The sequence below is a fragment of the Bubalus kerabau genome, chromosome 21, assembly GCF_029407905.1.
Source record: "Bubalus kerabau isolate K-KA32 ecotype Philippines breed swamp buffalo chromosome 21, PCC_UOA_SB_1v2, whole genome shotgun sequence".
In the NCBI taxonomy this organism is placed as follows: domain Eukaryota; kingdom Metazoa; phylum Chordata; class Mammalia; order Artiodactyla; family Bovidae; genus Bubalus; species Bubalus kerabau.
This window is the reverse complement of record NC_073644.1, coordinates 38244759-38261737: the sequence shown is the minus strand read 5'-3', so window position 1 is coordinate 38261737 and position 16979 is coordinate 38244759. Positions and strand designations below refer to the sequence as shown.

General features: G+C 34.1%; 1 protein-coding gene across 2 annotated transcripts in view; it reads right to left on the bottom strand.

The window, feature by feature from the left end:
- Positions 1-1849: 1849 nt before the first annotated feature.
- The window catches only part of ROCK1 (Rho associated coiled-coil containing protein kinase 1), a 123372-nt gene continuing 108242 nt past the window's right edge, over positions 1850-16979 (bottom strand). For both annotated transcript variants that reach the window (XM_055559428.1, XM_055559429.1), the window contains exons 24-33: positions 15676-15769; positions 14918-15006; positions 12146-12334; positions 11390-11549; positions 5835-5905; positions 5554-5642; positions 4493-4571; positions 4075-4336; positions 3551-3758; positions 1850-2346 (exon numbers count right to left, since the gene is read on the bottom strand). In XM_055559428.1, the coding sequence (XP_055415403.1) occupies positions 2343-2346; positions 3551-3758; positions 4075-4336; positions 4493-4571; positions 5554-5642; positions 5835-5905; positions 11390-11549; positions 12146-12334; positions 14918-15006; positions 15676-15769 (1245 nt within the window). In that variant the 3' untranslated portion in view covers positions 1850-2342. The remainder of the gene's footprint in view (positions 2347-3550; positions 3759-4074; positions 4337-4492; positions 4572-5553; positions 5643-5834; positions 5906-11389; positions 11550-12145; positions 12335-14917; positions 15007-15675; positions 15770-16979) is intronic.

The following is a 16979-nucleotide window of genomic DNA, read 5'->3' as shown; positions in this document are numbered from 1 at the left end:
AAAAAGTCCTCTAGGTCAAATACATAAAATTCACTGTGTTCTCTGCACTCTACTGGATCTTATTACACTAGACATACTACATTGGGGTGATGGTGACGGTTCTGAGGAGCTAGTAAGGACACTGTCCAGAAGTGTGAAGGATCTGAGGTTCACTTGCATGCTACAAGTCAGCCCACCATCACTTCATGGATCCTGGGTTGAAGCCAAATGACTCCACACTTAACAGCATAGCAAGCAGCACAAGCTTCACGTTCCCATCAGTTCCCCTTGCCCTCTGAGTCCCACAGGGGTGATGCAGAGTGGTCCAGGGGGTTGCTGAGCACGCAGTGGGGTGGGTTTGCATCACAGCTGCAAGTCCAAAGTATAGGGTACCTGAATCTTTTACAATAAGCACAAGCAACTCTGTCCAACTTTTGCCCTGGAGAGAAACATTATGTTGATTATACAACAGTAAACAAACCTGCCTTCTCCTTGACGGAAACACAGTTATCTCCCAAGGCTGTTCACTATATAAATCTCCTTGACAAAGACAGGATAGAACAAACAAAGGCTGACAAAGCTTCCGCTCTCCGGATGTGAGAAACTTAAGAGACTCAAGGAGAATTGTTTCTAACAGACTTAGCCAACTTTTCATTTCAATTGTAGCCACTCTTATTTTACAGCACAAACCAGTTTTATCTTTTAAAAATTCAGTTTAATCTAGTCATGAGATTTTACAAACATTTGTACGCAGTCAGGGACTAATTTATAGCATGGTTTCTATTCATCTCAGCCATGAGAAAACACCATAGCAATCATTATTAAAGGTCTCCATCCATAAATTACTTTTATTTCTCATTAAATGAGCACAGAGTCATTAGCATATTAATAACAGATATGTTTATTATTACATATCCATCAGTGCGGCTTTTAATACCACTTGAAACATGCATATCATCCTAGAGACGAATCAGTTTTCCAGTGCTTCTTATCTGATAGACATTACTGCAAAGCCATTATAAATTACTGAGGAGGTATTTGGTTAAAAAAATAAACAATAAATCATACTGCCCATATGAATCAACTCTTGTTATTGAACAAGAGTTTAACAGTATTTATCTGGTAATTCCTATGTTAACTGGAAAACATCACAGATGTATTGCCATAATTTTCTTTTATGCTGGGTGCAACCTTCTACATATTTTTGCAGTTTTATAAAGTCATTCATTATTTAAGCAGGTAGTTTGATGCAAACATTGTATCAATTTATCAAAGTCCAACAAACCTCTAAATATTTTAAATTAAACCAATTATCAATGAAAAAATCCCTGAACACACATAATTTTTTGAAAATATGTTTTTTGAAATTTTTATAGTCATGGCAGTAAAATAATTCTCTCAAATTAAGGCACTAAAAGGGCAACGCAACTCCCATTGAAGGTGTTCTAAGAATAATTTACATTTCAAACAGTGCATACATTTCTTATATGTTTGTTAACTTAATGTCTTTATCACTTAAAACCACAAAGAAACATTATACAATTATAGAAATGATGTACCCCACAAATGCTTTTAAACTTGGTTCTTTTGTACAGTTAGTTCCTAATGTCTCTAGTAGTAAAAATAACTCAATATGGCTTGGCAAAAATGCATAGATTAAATGTAAATTTTTTTTTTTTTTGCCTTCTCCCATTCCCCAATCTACAAACTTGCTGAAACACATACAGTATTTTGTAAAGCATAATGTAAGATATTTATTTTCCATCAAGTCCATCATGGGCAATCAACAGTAAGGCTTTTAAATTCTACAGTGAGGGCACTGAAGTCAAGTGATATCACTGCTTTCTTAAATAGTTTTGTATAGTCTTGCAAGAGCACGAAAACTGAAGTTATTTTTTAAAAAAACTTTCAGTTGTCTCATTTTGAGATATTTTCTTTACTCCTTCCATGAGCTGATCTTGATAGTGACAGCCATTCCACTTGAAAGTGAAAGTCTCTTCCTCTCACTGGCATGAGGAAAACTGTTCTATCATGATTGACAGGCGTTTTCTTAGAAATTCAAAAAGGCAGCACCTTTTTAAAAAAATATATCTAGCTAAGCTTTCCCTCAATTGTACTTGCATTACATAGTAATAATTAATCTAATCTACCTGTAGGCAAACCCGCAATAAAAAAAACAAAAAACAAAACAAACAATCCTCAGTGTGCTTTTGTGCCAAAGCAAGGACAGAATAACAGCAATCTTAACCCTGAAGCCTGTGATATTTGTGTCAAAGGAACAGCCTGTCTGCTCTGCATGGTTAGAGACGCCTGCTTCATCAGGTAGCATCCCGCACAATTCCACAAGGCACTAGGTCACGTGGTTAACTGTTGGGGGGGAGGAAAAAATTGTAAGTCATGTGCTCAGCTGATAAATACAAAAAACAAAACTTGGAAGGAAAGGTACACATACATTATATATAATAATTAAGTAATACACAAAATTTGGCAAACAGGAAAAGGGGAAAAAATACACCATTATCTCCTTTCTGTTTCTACTGTTTCAAACACATTAGTCCCCCTATAAAGCTGTAAGCCAATTTTAAGTACTTTAGATTTATTCAGCTTTTATCCTGTACAGGAGAGGCTGATACAGGATTCTACACAAAGAAGACCAGAGTGAGGTAATAAAGCACTGAAACAGTATGGCAGCTGAGCAACAGAGGAGGAGGAATGGATGTGAGTCAATCCAAAGAATTAGACTTGGTTACTGATGATACGGAATGAAAGAAACAGGATAAATTAAAGATGGTTTTAAGCCTGCTTGGAAGAGCCAGGTGACATTAGCAGAGACAAATCAGTTCTAGACTCAAATATCCCTCTCAGTAGAGGGTTAACACTCTAGGGAAAGTTGGTATTTGGTATAGGAGAAAAAACATAGGCTTAGAAACAGATAAAAATGGGTTCCAATGACTATGCCACAAATTGGCTGTGTGATCTGTGCAAGTTGTTTAATTTCTCTGAGTCCCAAGGTTCCATGCATTAGAGAACTTTGAAGATAGCATAGCCACTTCTCAAGAAAGGGTTTAATTATGCCCTGCAAGTGTTCATTTTACCATATAAACTTTTTTTTTAATTTTGTCGAAAGTAGTTAAACTACCCTCCCCCAAAAACAAGAAAAAATGGGTACTTAACTGAAAAGTTTATTTGTAACAGTGATAATGTCAAATAATTGATTTTAAAAAAATCTATGCAAACATAGTTAAAATTAAGATGAGCAAAGTTTCACATGAACCTATTTATATTAAAAAGGGATAAACAGTTGTTTAAAACAGTAAGGGTGAAATATGTACCATGTATAACAACCAATGACAATAAAACCTGACATGGAACTAAATAAATACGATATTTATAAATATTCTGAGCTTTAAACAGGAATCAGTTAAACTACTTTGTAAAGTCGTTTTAAGTCACATATAAAGAACCAACTACAAATGATGCCTTTTACAGGGAAAAGAACAATTTGATTTTGGGTTTTGATAGCTATTATCCAGTCACTTAGTGTGAGAAAGGTTAACACTTCAATCCTTACCTAGCTTTTCCAGATGTATTTTTGACCACTTTCCGGAAAGACTGATTTGCAGTGGACCTTGTAGAAAGTGTTCGAGGGGATGCACGCACAAAACCAGATGGTGGATTCTTAGGGATCTTCTTTACTAAATGAGTTACCCATTTTTTTTGTTCATCCTGAGAACACGCTAGTAGCAGCATATCTCTTGCTGATGTTACATCATAACTTACTATTTTAAGAAAAAAGAGCACAATCAAAGTCACATAATACTTAAAGGAGCCCTCTCAAAGGTTCATAACAATTTGAAAAGATTTACTACGCTTAATTAACCTTGGACAGTATCTTCTCTTTTTAATTAAGTTAGAAAATTTAAAGAGATAACATATCATAACCCAGTAAAAATTAAGGAAAATCAAAAATATATATGTGGCTCCACCAGTGCCAAAATATTACATCTTATTATCTCTTTTCAACTTGTTATAGGAAGTGCTACACTTGAAGAAGTTATCTTATTAAATGGTATAAGAATCACTTTCATGCCTTACCTTTACATGGAGAAATCAAGTCCTCTTTCTTATCTATGTGGTCTCTGTGGCACTTAACATGGCATCTTCGACACTCCAGGGCAGGGGGTGGCTTAAAAACATGCCAGAGAGGTTTGGCACAGGCCTCACAGTTGGCGGGAAAGTGGTAGAGTGTAGGAATGAACTCATGGCCTTTGTGGTTTTGAAAATTTGTTTTTTCAGCTTGTTGTACTGGTTCCACCTCTAAGTCTTTTCTACATTCACCTTCATTTGCATACAGTATCTACATTCAGAAATGGTAAACAGAAGATTAAAAAAGTCTACATCCGCACATACAAGTTTCAAATGTATAAAAGTATTGATGTATTTACACTTACTTCACAAATACACTTATTACTTAGGTAAAGGATCTACTAAAATTATAACTTCAGATTTTTACCTGGAATATTTTAGGAATTTCTTCAGTTTCAGCTCTGTACACATCTCCTTGTGTTACAGGACGAACATGAAACAATTTACTAAAATGAAAAGAAGTAAGATGTAGACAATTATAAAAACACATTTACAGTAAAAGACAAAAGCAGGTATTTCACTGAAGAGAACACAGAGGTGGCAGATAAGCATAGGAAAAGATTAGTTATTAGAGAAATGTAGATTAAAATCAGAGTAAGTTTCACTATACACCTATCGGAACTTTTTAAATAAAGATAGTAATAAAACCAAATGCTGGTGGTGATGCAGAAAAACTAGATCATTCATACAACTGTGGTAGAAATGTAAAACTACAGAGCCACTCTGGAAAAAAGAGTATGGCAATTTCTCACACATCTGTATGAAAACTGGTACATGAATGTTCAAAGCAGCTTTATTTTTGATAGGCCAAAATTATAAAAAAACTCAAAAAAAAAAAAAAACGGTTAAACAAACTCTTGATATATTCATACAACAGAACACTCAATCATGAAAAGAAAAAAACTGTATCTTGGATGGACTTCAAGGGAACTACACTGAGTGAAAAGCATATCTCAAATGTTACACACTATTTGATTCCATTTATATAACATCCGTGAAGTGACAAAACTACACAAACGGAGGAGAGATTAGTGGCTGCCGAGACTAGAGGGGCACAGGAAGGGTGCCTCGATGGCTGCAACAGGACACGAGGGACCCCGTGCTGCAGCTTCTCTGTGCTTCAGCTTGGGCCTCTTTGACCTATTATTAATGACCAACATAATTATATACTTATTGAGATGTTCTACGAATGTAATACCAATAAATACTTGACATTTACAAAAAATGCTTTTCGAATACATCAATCAGGTATGGAATATTTTCTCTCTCATATTTTGGTAAAAGTAGGATTTAATATAAAGCTGTTATTTAAATTTGTTAGGGAAAGAAGTTTACAACATAGTTTAAATAACAAATTATAAACTAAATGGTAAGTCTAAAAATAATTTAACACTCAGCAGACTTAAGATTGAATAAAAGGCAACTTACTCAATGTCCAATACCATAGACGGATTGGATTGTTCCTTATCTTGTTCATCATTATAGAACAAAATTTTTTTGCTGCTTACCACAACATACTAAAATGAAAAAAACAAGGGGAAGAGAAAACAGCAGTATTAACTTGGTTTAAAGTGGTACTATAATACTTGCCTTTTATGTCTAAATTATATTGTATCAATCTAAAAACAATGACAATTAATATAAGTTCTATGGTTTAAAAATAAAATATACAACAAAATATCAACTAGAAAAAATGAGTTATATGGTACCTGTTTCTTCCAGCCATATCTTTTGATATTTCCTCTATTTGGTATTGAAAGCCAACCTTCAATTCTTGATTCTAGAAGGAAAAAAAATATATAGTATTCTGTCACAAAAGGAAAAGCTATTACAAGCTGTCTGACAGCATGCAGCAGCAGGCATTGGAACACAGCTACATGAGTAAGTGCTAAAATCTGCTCTTTCATGCTTCAATCACACAAATCAACTTTAATGGCCATACAAAAATTGCAGAAAAAAATTCCAAGCCACTTTCCCCTTAAAATTAACTTTCAGTACTCAATCATAAAAGTATGAAACAATGACAATACCCTTAACAGCCAGGCAAGACTGGAATGGATTGCAGCTTAAATGGGATATGATACAGAAGACTTTAAATATCACTTAACATTGATACAAAAGTACTGAGCCAAAAAAAGAAAAAATGCAGCAAGTGGAACAAGTCAGAGGCATGATTTACACGAGAAAGAGCAAGCAAAAGTACAGAAGTGTCCTATTACTCACAGAAGACAAGAATAGAAGATAAATAAATAAGGAATGCAGGCAGACCAACTAGATATAAAGAATAAGAGACAAGCATTTTATTTGTTTTCTCAGTACAATATTCTGATAAACTTTCTGGTAAAACATTTATAACAATTTCATTGAAAGTGTCCAAATTTGGTTGGGGAGGGGTTCCTTAATTCTAGTGGTAAGTCCAATTACAATTCTTAGCAAACTAAAGAGGTATAAAGCCTTTAAAGTTTGTAGTATCAGAATAAACAGTAAAAGAACACAGAATTCAGCAGGTAAAACTGCTAATCTTTTACCAGTTTGCACCCACCAGAAACTCTCTGACTAATTCAATCAAGGCATTTTATAATTATTATCATTAATGTTTAAATATATTAAATACATACTAAATATAATTAATGTTTATGATTCAATTTAGAAATTATTATTTTATATCAGGTGAGAGATAAGACCATAATTGTATTCTTTAGATCTATTATATTTGAAACACAGAAGAAAAGCAACCAACTTTAAGGTACAATGCTATAATGTGACATTATACCATTGTTTAAATCATGACCCTAAGGGGAATATATATTATCTTCCTCTGTGTAACTTAAAAGGTGTAAAACAGTTTGGTCTTAAAGTAATGATAATAGGTAACATTTACTATGTATTTATTATTTATCAAGTACAAGTAATACCTCATATATAATCTATATATATAACCTCATGAACATAGGATATTACATTCTCAGGAATATAGGATAAGATGGGTCCTCCTATCATCCTCCATTTACAAATGATGAGACTAGGGCTTAGCAAGGTGAACTGACTTGGCCTAGGGTAACTCTAGCAACTGGCAAAGCTCCAGGGTTCACCCAGGCAATCTAATTTCTGAGTTTCAATTCCTAGAGCATAGTGCTAATCTTCCCTTAGACAAACTCTGCAGTTAATTGAATCAGGAATGATCTTGTTCCAGCTTCTTCCATGTACCTAATGGCCTTTGATTTTGTTATTCTCCTTCATTTAGTTGTTAAAGTGGAAGAAATTGATAATGAGAAACTTCAAAGTGATACTCTTCTTCTCCCAACTTTTTTCTTAGTTAGCATTATTATTTTGTTCATCAATAATTAATCTGTCCCATTAGGCAGTTCCTTGGAAATTCTGAGAGCAGGGTACCACATCCGAGCACTTACACACACACACACCCACACACACCCCCCCCCAAGGCATCTGACACACAGAGTAGGTACCTGATACACCGTTTAAAAAATTATTATTCTGCAGTTCTTTCTTTCTTAGTTAGCCAAGTAAAGTCACCCTCTATTTAAATAATGGTTGTAATTTAAAAACCACAGGGCTAATTTATATTCAATAACATACAGAAGGCTGCTGATCATTCACAAATATTCTAATTTACAAAAGGAAAAGTTATTGCTAGGAAAAGTTCCCTTCAGTGTGCCAAAGTCCATTTCATACCAGTAATTCCTCACTAAAAATAAAAGACATAAAAGCCATGAAAATCTTGACATTTATACAGAATTGTGTATGCCAAAATACCCTCCTTCCAAGCTATTTCTCTATGAGAATAAGTGTCAGAAATATATAAGCTTTCTGGTTCTAAGTTTGGATTAATTTGCCAATGTTTTCTTTGAATATACTGACTGAAATGTATTTTCAATGAATTGTTGTATGTTGCCATTTCAGTGTTCCTATAGAAATTTTATACATCAAAGGCATTTTATGAATTAAATAAGCCCAATTTTATATCTGCCCTAATTGAAATAAAATGAAGAAATCAGAAACTCAAAAAAGGTGCTGAAGATATATGAAGGGTTTTGCCAATTTAAAATTATTTTTTGCCAAAAATGTTATAACAGAATTTTAGTCTTTCCTTCCAGTGAATTCCCTTCAGAGAAGCAGGTAAACCAAACTCAGTGATTAAAAAAAATTACTTACTCTTGTCTTATATGCAACTTAATATACCAGTTTTTTATTCAGTTCTTTAAAATTTTTTTTAGTATGTAAGGACCTCCTTTAAAACTATGACCACCTGTGACCTAAGTGGCAACCTGAAAGTATAATATTCTAAATTCTTTTATAATACAAACAGAAATCAGCTTCTCCAGATAAATAAATGTTGGGGACTTCTAAGTCTAGATTATTATCAATAACATACTACAGAAGTACAAAAAAAAACTTGGTCCCAGGTTTCATTTATTTGTAGAGCAATTTGAACTTAAAAAAAAAAATTTAGATGTGTATTATTGCAATATGAGCAATTAACTTCTTTAAGAGTTAATTATATGTAACTCATATAAGAAAGAGGATAATGTAAGAAAGAGGTGTAAATCAGTATCAAATATAGCCAATTCAAACATCAAAGCTAATCTCTGAAGACTACCAAAGTTTACTTAGATGAACTACATATTGCTTAAGAAACACAGCTACAGAACCATTCCAAAAAATTTAAATTAATAAGTGATATAAAAAAGAAAAAAGTATCAATCAATGCTCAAGAATTCAGATGTACTGATTATCTCCAATCATTGATCAGTCTTCCAAACTAAATAAAATTAATCATTACCTTCAAAAAATCTTTCAGACATGTGAATGATAGGAAACTCTCAAATTAAGAATGAATGCCAAAACTTTTTACAATTCTTTCTAGATATGACCACAAAAACTTAACTTTATTTGCCAGAGGTCTAGTAAACAGTAAGACTTAATATAGACTTTCAAGTTACTAGTACTCTTGCCTGGAAAATCCCATGGACAAAGGAGCCTGGTAGGCTGCAGTGCATGGGGTCGCGAAGAGTCGGACACGACTGAGCGACTTCACCTTCACTTTTCACTTTCATGCACTGGAGAAGGAAATGGCAACCCACTCGTGTTCTTGCCTGGAGAATCCCAGGGATGGGGGAGCCTGGTGGGCTGCTGTCTATGGGGTCGCACAGAGTCGGACACAACTGAAGCGACTTAGGAGCAGCAGCAAACAGTAGGATATCTGATACAGAGGTAAAGCAACTTTGATAATAATTTTCCATAATTTCTACCTCCAATATGAAAGTCACAGCCTCCGATATGAAAAGGTGCAGCACTGTAAAGACCTCTGTAAAATTTCAAAATCAGAACACAGTAACAGAGAGATACCCTGACTAGTCAATGGAGAATGGCCACCAGCACCTGTTTTTTCTTTTTTTCCCCTCCACTTGAACTTTGAAAATCTTAAAAGCAAAAATCTCTCAAAATACACAGCTATACTAAATAATATACTCAGAACGGAACCAGTAGAATCATTTAAAAATTTCTTTGCTGACTGATCCCTCCTGAATGGACTTATTAGATCAGGATTCTGAAGTCTAAATGGATACCTCACCTAAGTTTGCCAGTCAAACCACCTGATGATGCTTCTAATTTAGCCTTCCTGAATAAGCCAGGATGAAATAAAACTCATTACCTTCCCCCAACCTCATCTCTCAATTCAAATCCTCTAGACAGTATTCACCAAGTCAGTCTCTGAAATGTTTAACCTAATACAAAGAAAACCAAGGCATACATAGTAAGACATTATAAACAAAGCTCAAGGGAAATGGATGGAATAAAGACAATAAAACTTTTGAACGCAGGACCTCTCCAGTGAGAGCACAAAGCCCTTATGACTAAACCACCAGGAATTTCCATGTCATACTCTTTCTTAACTGAGGATTGGGTCATAACTTTACAATGATGCTCAAACAACAGCTGAAGCTAGAGATTCTTATTAAATCCAAAGTGATCCTCTGATAAGGAAGTGAAGCTACAAGATTTTCAAGAGGTTGGAGGTTTCAGAGAGCCAAAAATGGGAAAACAGAAGGAATTTTTTGACCATTGGAGTAAGAAATATTTATTCCCTGCCCTTCCCTTTCCAGATACCTCATTTTGAGCTAGCAAAGCCACAAAAGAATGACTATTACATAGAATACATATCAGAAGTGAATTCACTTCCTATTTTGAATTTCACTTTGTTGACCAATAACAATAACATGAAATTTTCTAGGTAGTCTATCAAGTTTCTTATTTCAAATTCTCAACAACAACAAAAACAAGTAATATCTGTTAACATAGATCCTTATCATATCAAATGTGGTGATCTGTATCTTTCTTTTCATGCATTATTTAGGAAATACTTTAATTAAAATCTACTTCAAGTTTAAGACCACTTAAAACTCTCAAGATCTTGAACTAAGAATATGTAGTACATTAAATTGGTGTGTCTCTGTGTGTATACGTATACCTTTAAAATTCATAATGCATGGTTTAGTATTTATAACCTATTAATTTCTAAATTGAACCTACATCATGTGTACTGCTCATCTCTGTTAAAAAGACATAAATGTACTATAATCCACACAAGAATGTATCCAAAAATGAGGCAATACATAGTATTTTTTTTTTAATTGATTCTTCACTGGAAAAAAAAAAGGAAAAAGAAGAAAAAGTCTGACATCCTAGCTCCTCACTTTTGCGTTTACTTCACTCCCTGCCACCTCTCTGCACCTCCCAACTGCTTTTATCTACTTCTCCAAATTTGAAACTTTAAGTCTGGTTGAAGTTTATCACTATAGCACTAGGTAGGTTTCTATATAGAGCTGCTATGGTTCTGATTATTAAGTACAGTTCTTAGTTTCAGCACAAAAACACATTAAACACTAAACAGCTGCTACACATAAAAACATGTACAATTTTCCTTAAACACTGAGAGTTGTAGCAGCAGTTTTGACTTTCACCATAGGGATGGGCTACTCAATACTGATTCATAAACTTCAGGTTTCTATTTAAGAAGAGCCATTCAGATCTATTTTAAGAGCCTAAGATTGTTTATGACTGCTTTTATGCTATAAAATGCACTAAGTATGCAAATATCAGACTCTGGGCCATCAGAAACATAAATCCCTTCTTAAGAATTCATGGACAAAATGACAGAGTTATAAATCCAAATAAAAGAAATCTACATTAATTCCCATGCTGTTTTAGCAAACCTGAATGAAGTAACAGCAATTATTCTTACCTGGAAGGTTTCCATCAGTTTCATCAGCACTGGGAAAACTAGCAACACTTGTAGAATCTGAAAGGTCCAAAAGTTTGGCACGCAGCTGCTCAATGTCACTCTCTTTGCTGGCCAGCTGCATCTGAAGCTCATTCTTATGTGTACATTCTTCTACCAATTGCTATTTAAAAAATAAAAAAGTACCAAGATAATATAAAGAATTAAGTTCAAATCTCCAACATTAGAAACTAAGAATCAGTGTAGTTATAAAATATGTAACTGAGAATTGCTAATACTAAAAACTGACTATAAACTTCACGAATGGTTACTACCACAGATTGTACTACAACTATAAAAATGCAAGTTCTCTTCCTCAGTAATACACTGCATGCATAAGCTCCTTTTCTCTTTGCTTTAAAAAAAGTATTTTGTTTTTTTCTTCTAAAACACAAAGCATTAAAAACCAAACCCAAACACCTGTTAAAACAATAGAAAATGCTTTTATGGTTCCAAATGAAAGTGTAAAAGATACAGAGGAAAACCCTTGGTGGTTTCTCCAAAAGTAGCACTTCTAATCAAGCAGATGCTAAGGGGTAAAAATTACTCAAGTTATAGTTAACAGAGTATCTTCCTAGTTTGTCAAGATCATGGTTCATATTAGAGTAATCAAACTGGGAAGAATATAAACCTAAATATGCATTTTTTATACTGAACAAACTAAACAAGATAAATAGCTAGGTATATACAGTAATAACAAATGCACACACACAACCTTACCGCTTGCATTTCATTCAGCTCCTTCTGATGTTTCACTACCATTTGGTTGAATTTCTCTCTTTCCTGGTTGAGTTCAAGTTGGAGCTTTCGATTTTCTTTTTCTTTCTTTCTCAAATCCTGCGTATTTGCTTTCTTTCTATCGATTTTAAAGTCCTTTCGATTCATTATTTCTGCCAACTTGTTAACAGCCTATTATGATATTAAAACGTTATTAATAAGGTTCTTCATTGTAGCTATTCAATTTAAGCCTCCAGTAAAAAAAATTTTTTTTTCCTTCAAAATCAGGAAGCAGGACTTTTTGTGTGTGAAAATTAGGAGAACCTAATAAAGTTTGGAATATTGATAACTGGTAGCACAAGTAACTATTACTGACTCATCTCTTTGTTCAAATGTTTAATAAGAACCAGATAGGCTTACAAAAATCCAGTTACTGCTCAACAATTATTCAGCACTTACTATACTGCATGTAAACTAGATATAAGGACAGAAAATACAGTTAACCGCAAAGACAGCCTAGTCTGGCAGAGGAGCTGGAAAGCAAGCATGACAGTGCTGAGTGGAAAATGAGGAAAAAGAAGCAAGCAAGGTGCTACGGAAGCAGTACCTAACAGAGACTCGGAGAGGTCAGGGAAGGCTTCCTGGAATACCTGCATTTGTGTCCACATGTGTTTCTTAAAAAGACCAACAGGAATTGAATGAGCAAAGAAGAAATGGTATTAAGGAGGGGAGCCAAGGATGACACAAGAATTAGACGAAACAGTACACAGGCAGAAAGGCTCAAGATAATTTTTTTCTTTTAGACAAGTAGGAGAGCAGGGGGACGAGGCACCATACTCAGGCCCTCTTGAATGTGAAAGAGGTTGTAAATATAGTTGAGGCTAACCCCTTTTGCCAGAAGGAAAAAATATATTCTAAGTAAGACAGGACTGTTAAAAGCACAGGAAATTAGCTACGTAAACCAAGAAACATAAGCTCTGGTATATCTGTCCTGTAGTAGTTAAAAAAAAAAAAAAATCAGATTTTTCCATCAAGATAGAACAAATCCCTAACCACTATCATTTTCATGTAGATTAGATCCCATCAAGGATAAAGAATCCTTGAGTAATTTTTTTAGTGCAGTAAAAGCTTACTTCACTGAACTCATAAACGGCTATTTGGTTTTTTCCAGTAGTAAATCTAACAAAAAAAAACATAGAAGTATAACGTGAAGAACATGAAAAGATATTATAGTTATCACTCATCAAAGACTATCTCTGCTAAAGCCTTCTCTTTTCTTTCATCTACTGGGTGCATATCCTTCTAGACTTTTCCTAAAACAATAAGTAGATTATATATAAATGTTTCAATTTTAAATGGAATATTGCAGTACACTGTGTGCTGCAACTTGCTCCCTAAATACTGTATTAAATATCACAGTAAATATTATTTCTCTGTGTCATTACATGTAGATCTACTTCATTTATTTTTAATGGCTTCTTTGCATCTCTTTTTATGACTTAGTTTTAGTTTTTCACTTTTAAAAATAATGTAGCAATTTTCTGTATATTTCTTTTGAGAATTTATGGAAGTATTTAAATAGGATAAATTCCTAAATGAGCACATACTGGGTCACAGAATATGCACATTCAAATGCTTTCTTCTGTTAAATTGTTTTTGTATGAATGAACGTTCCCCATGTGCTTATAATACTCAAAGCTGAGTATGATGACTCATTAAAACCTGTCAATTTGATTGTCAAAAAGATATCTCATTATTGTTTCCATTCTTATTTCTTGCTTTACTACTGTGGTTGAACCTTTTCTGTTTTGGTCACGCCTTGAGGCATGTGGGATCTTAGTTCCCTGACGAGGATCAAACACGCGCCTCTTGCAGTGGAAGCACAGAGTCTCAACCACTGGACCACCAGTAAGTCCCTATGTTTGAGCCTTTTAAAAAAATCTTTACTGCTTCTTTTTTCTCAAGTGTCCCTTGGCTTTTTCTATTTTCTATTGAACGTTTTTCCTATTTGCAGATCCTCTTTATATCTATCCATATATGCTATAAATACTGGTCCTAGTTCATTTTCTTTCAACTTACGTTCTTTTGGAGTATGTACAAGAATAAATGTCAATCTTGATCTTCATGGTCTACGTTTACAGAGAGAAGTAAAATCTCCACTGAAGGATTTTCAATGACTATTAAGTGCATTTTTGAAAAATTACTTTAGTTGAAGGATTACTGAGAGAGAACAGATTAGTGGTAAGGAGCTATAAGTACAAAATATTTTACTGTAATTAAAAAAAAAATCAACTGAGGTACACAGTACCTTTTGAATAATTAAAAACTACTGGATGACTTGGTACAATGACAAGATATCAAGTTTTAGTGTAAAAAACTGATCTAGCTACAAAATACAAAGCAAAATGATACACCATCCCTTTTAAGTTTCTTACTCCCCATTCTTCTCTTTCTTTTCATTCTGCTCTCTTGACTTCAGTCAAGCATATGCTTTCTCCTCATTAAGTTTTCCTACTGTCAATTATGGGTCCTCCATGCAATCTAAAACATATTTTTTACTAATCAGATAACTAGACAAATTAGCTTTCTTGACTCAACTGAAATCCTATTTCCTGAATAAGACTTCTATATTTAATGAAAAAAGAATATTACATTATTTGTTCCAATGACTTGACAATCTCAGTTTTAAGAAAAAGGAAATGAAGAGCAAATATTAACTTCTGAATATATGATACTCAAATACAAACATATGGGGAAGGCTAAGCGCATGTATACCTGTGTTTTAAGGGTTCGTTCTGTATTGATATTCTTTTCAAAGGCAGCTTTAAGGATATTGATCTCCTCCTCCTTCTTCAATTTATATTCTGTCAACAAATTATATAAAATGTCATATATAATATGTCATTAATTTCTGCCTTGCAAACTAACAATGTCCTTCATTATTCAAGTTAGTATATACTACATAGTAACTTTCAGTACCTTCATTAAATAATTCTTTTTTTCAGTTTATTGAGGTATAACAAATAAAATTTTAAGATTTTAAAATGTACTATGTGAAGAATTGATATATGTATACACTGTGAAAGGATCCCCCCACAATCAATTTAATTAACACTTATATCACCTCATATATTTACCTTTTTATGGGGGGAGTGATGGTCAGAATATTTAAGTTCCCTAAGATAATACTTAGGGGCTTCCCTGGTGGCTTAGACAGTGAAAAATTCACCTGCAATGGAGGAGATCTGGGTTCGATCCCTGGGTCAGGAAGACCCCCTGGAGAAGGTCATAGCTACCCACTCCAGTATTCTTGCCTGGAGAATTTCATGAACAGAAGAGACTGGTGGGCTACAGTCCATGGGGTCGCAAAGAGTCAGACACAACTGAGTGACTAACACTATTCAAGATAATACTTAAGGCTACACAAGTTATTTAACATATGAAAACAAATTCTTCAAAACCCTAACACACAACAAAGATTTACCTCTGAACTTGATTTTAATGTTACAATTTTTTAAAAAAATCTTACATACCTTCCTCTGCCTTCCTCATTTTATCAGTTAGCTCTTCGTTTTCTTTTCTTAATAATTCAATATCTTTGGTTAGCATGCTATTCGTTTCTTCAAGCTAAACAAAGCACAGAAAGGTCGAAGTTGTATAGTCTCTTTGGTACTCTCATATTTAAAGCAATAATCTTTAAACAAATACTTGCATTTTCCATAGACAAGGACAGGTCAGACATTGCTTAACAATAAAAATGTTTGGTTTCCAGTTTGAAATATGTGGAAGTAATTAAAAATATTTTAAAGTAACTGTTAACTTCCAAAAATTATTTCAGTGTGCATGTATACATACATAGTCATACAAATGAAAGGAATACAAAATGTAATAAAATAAGAACAAGACTAAAAACTAGGAAATGTACATTTAGTTCTCTGTCTCTGTGACCCTCAGCAAGTCACAATCTTTCTGGGCCTCAGTTTCTTCATCTGAATAATGGTGACAAAAAGGACAATTTAAAATGTTTAGCTATTAGCATAAATGATACCACTGTGGGCCCATATATTTCCTCCCTATTTATTCCTTCCCTGACCCTACCCAGACTGTACTATGTGATAAAATCACTTCTTTGTCATCAAGGGCTTTTTAGGTAGTATATATTATTTAATAATCAGAAGTGGCCTCTATGCTCTGTAGTCCCCAAACAATGATGAAGACCTTTGCTGACATATTCCTGATTCCCACAAGACTAGTTACCCATTCTTAGGAACTAGGAACGCACTTCCTATTTTTAAGCACATACCTCCCATACCCTAGGTTAACTAGGTCCCAGTGGTCCTCTGGTGGTGTGTAGTGCAGCTGGGAATGCTTCTAGATCATTTTCTGCCCAAACCCACTCTGTGATTACTGGACCCATAGTAACCTGTCCAAAGACTGTACAGAGCTGTCTGCCTTGGCATTTTAGTCTGAAGATACCTTCTCAGTTCAGTGGGCACTTTTCATTCTCTCTGCCCTCCAACAATTACTTTCAGTAATTTACTTGTTCCCCATTCTATTTATATGACTGCATCTAATCTTCATAAGAATCCTATGACATAGGTATTATTTTTATTTTATAGTGAAGAATCTGAGGCTTGAAGAAGTCAAAGCAAACTGCCAAGATGACGTAACTTCTTAGGGGCAAAGCTGGGGTTTGAATCCAGATCTACTTACACCAGAGCACTTGATAGTGGCTTTACCACCAAGAAGAAAACTCTAATTCCCCTTTCTAGCCCCATAATCTATTGACCATACTATATATTTTAGGAATAGACAACTGTTTGTAGTAACAGTTTCT